Source organism: Fukomys damarensis, unplaced genomic scaffold, assembly GCF_012274545.1.
Source record: "Fukomys damarensis isolate Sample0158 unplaced genomic scaffold, DMR_v1.0_HiC HiC_scaffold_38, whole genome shotgun sequence".
NCBI classification, from domain to species: domain Eukaryota; kingdom Metazoa; phylum Chordata; class Mammalia; order Rodentia; family Bathyergidae; genus Fukomys; species Fukomys damarensis.
The window spans coordinates 47,142,019-47,145,098 of NW_022900950.1; the positions used below are offsets into that span (position 1 = coordinate 47,142,019).

General features: G+C 42.2%; 1 protein-coding gene across 1 annotated transcript in view; it reads left to right on the forward strand.

Moving 5' to 3' along the window:
- Positions 1–3,080, forward strand: part of Ebpl (EBP like) — a 72,320-nt gene that overhangs the window by 59,896 nt on the left and 9,344 nt on the right. Inside the window, exon 5 of the mRNA XM_019209409.2 lies at positions 2,386–2,518. Coding sequence (XP_019064954.2) covers positions 2,386–2,518 — 133 coding nt within the window. The remainder of the gene's footprint in view (positions 1–2,385; positions 2,519–3,080) is intronic.

Consider the following 3,080-nt stretch of genomic DNA (forward strand, 5'->3'; position numbering starts at 1 on the left):
ATTGTGGCTAGTTGGGGTCCTATATGCCTCAGTTATCTGAATGTCAAATTCTTCCCCTCTGTTTGGAAAGTTTTCAGTCATTAATTCTGTGAACAGCTTTTTTAAGTCCTTTGTATTTTCTGCTGCTACTTCATGGATTCCTATCAGTCTTATATTATTCTTCTTTGCATCATCTAGGAGTTGTTGGATTGATTTCTCATGATCCCCTACTATTTTTAAGAGACCTCTCTTTTCATGGTCACTGACTGCAATCTTATCTTCTATATCTAAGAGTCTATCTTCTCATTCTTTTATTCTGTTGCTTACACTTTCAATGGCGTGTTTAATCTCCTGGATATCTGTTTGAATCTGTTTTATGGATTCCATTTCTTTCCTATGTTGGGCATTTATTGTTTCCATTTCTTTCTTATGCTGGCCCTTCATGGCTTCTATCATGGTCCTGAGCTCATCTATTTTTTTGTCAGTTTCTGCTCTAGAGTCTTGAATCATGACTTCCATTTTGCTCACCATCTCTATGGTTATCTGGGAAATTATTTCTGTTCTGAATTTTTCTAGAGCCTGATTGATCTGTTTTGTTACTTCCTGTGCTTTGAGTTCAGGGTGTCCTGGTGGTTCACTATCAGCCTTTTCATCCTCATTTGCCCTACTGTTTGCCATTGGTAAACTGGAAGTCTGTCCTTGTGTCTTGATTAAGTGTTTTCTCATTTTTATTTTTTTTGTTGGACTGTCCTTGGTTTAATCTCTGGAATATCACCCAAATCTTCCTGATATAGTTGTGCCCTAGCTTCTGTGTCTCTAACGACCCACAGACATTCTCATCTTCATAACATCAGAAAAAACAGCTCATCAAATCAACTGCAATTCTGTATCCCAACTGATACAATCAGCAACACATTAAGATCAAGCACAACTTGGACACTGACCACCTGTGGTAGTCACTAGTCTATCACCCTTAAATCATTTGAATTAAATTGAAATCAAGAAGCAGTCCAGAACATGTCTGCAGTGAACAAAATTTCAATATAGTGTATTTACCATTTAATGGCTCAGACAGAGCGAAGATGCAAGACCCCTGATCTCAGTTAGCCCATGGCTGAACCCCATGACGCTGACTGACCTCAGGCTGCAAGGCCCAGATTGAGTGCCCCAACCTTCTGCATGGTTGAACTCCACAACGTTCTACTACAGGTTTCCCACGCCCTTTCTTTAAAGATGTTCAAAGTTGGGAACTGAGAAAAATACCCTTGATGACCACCTCTGCCTCTGCAGAGTGGATCCAAAGACTGGCACAGTCAGGAGGTCTGAGACTGTGGGGGGGGACGTATAGGGGTTCAGGGGCGCCCAAGCAGCTACCTTCCCGGCGCTTGAGTGATGGCGGCTGGTTCGCGAGCAGGCGTGGCTCTCCTTCCTGGTGTGGATTGGGTCCCAGGCTGCTACCCAGCACTTGAGTGATGGCCGTAGAGAGATCTTTTTAAAAATAAGGGACACAAGAGTCAGTGGGAGGTAGAAGGAAGGGAAAAGGGATTTGACACTTTCACAAGGGGGCCTTAAATCCTACATCTCACTGTTGGGTGATGGGAACCACTGGTGATATGTGCGTGACGGTCCCATCGTGCAGCTTTTTATTAATTTTGTTAGTTAAGATGCTGATAAAAGTATTAGATCCTTTTACAAATGGACAGTCATACATGTACCACCAGTGGTTTGAGCCTACAGGAGCGTGTTGAAAAAGAATTGAAAAAATGGAAAGAGAGTTTTTTTTCAAATGGGAAGTGGAATAAGATGTGAAGCAGGGATGTCTGGGAGGGGAAAGAGACACAAAAAAAGAACTAAGATATGCTATGTACATGTACAAACTCTCCACAATAAATGTAATAATTATGTACTTCAAACATAATTAATAATTTTTTTAAAAAAAGAGCTGAGTCTTAAGGGTACACTAGAAGACTGGATTATAAATATGCTATCTAATTTAATTCTACATTGTTAAACAGATGAATTTGATTATTGAGGCAAAGAGGAGTTGAAGTTTGAAGTCTCAAGGGTGGGTTTTGAGCCTAGCTCTGATGTCAAAGCCTCACCTGACAAGCCTGCTGCAGTTGGGTTTGTGACACAGAAAAGTGGCTCACATTTCAGGCCTGTCCCTCCCATTTGGGACAGTGCTTTCAAAAGCTTTGGCTGAGAAAGGACTTGTCTACAGATTTACTGAATTTGCCTACAGATTTACTGAATTTGTGTACAGATTTACTGGATTTGCACTCTTGTTCACATTCCTTCAGCTTCGGCTGGTAAGGCTGCCCACCAGCTCTTTATGATAAGTTGACAAAGCCAGAGGCTGGATCTCCCCTTTGCCATCTTCCTCAATCTCCTTCTCCTTGCTTCTAGGAAAGCAGACATGCCTTGCGCATCCTCCAAAAATAACTGGAGACAGTGGGTCCGCCCTTTGGCAGCCACCCTCTACCTGCTATCCATCATTGTGACAGTTCCCCTGTGTGTATGGGAGCTACAGAGGGTCCAGGTAAGTGGGTCCCACACCAGTGGGCTCTGCCCTTCTCTCTAACCATGAGGAGGAGACAGCCCTGGTGCATTCCTACACCAGACAGATACCCAGGCTTGGAATCTGAAAATGCCTTCCTGTACACCAGCCCCATCTTTGGACTCATGCCTGGTTTTGTTTGCGCTTCCTCAGATGATGCTACAGGTGGAAAGGTGGGACTGGGTGGACAACATAGTTCCAGGATTTTAATGTAGCTGCTTAGAAAGAAGCACTTTGTTTTGCAAATATTCACCAATCTTCTGAAAGTTAGGTAGTTTTATTCCTGAAGTCTGATCTGCTCTTCAGATCTTCGACTTAAGTGGATCAGATAAACTACCCAGAGACCAACATATTGAATTTTGTTAGCCTTTCACTAGCTTCCCAAATGAAAGGATGCTAGTTGATTTGACTTTGTTTTTACTTTTGAAATTAGCTCTTAACCAAAGCAGAGGCTTTGCCAAAAGCCCTTTGTATATTTTTTAATGTCATATTCATATTGCAACATCCATAAAGTGATACAAGCTGGAAAGCCCAGGGTAAGTAT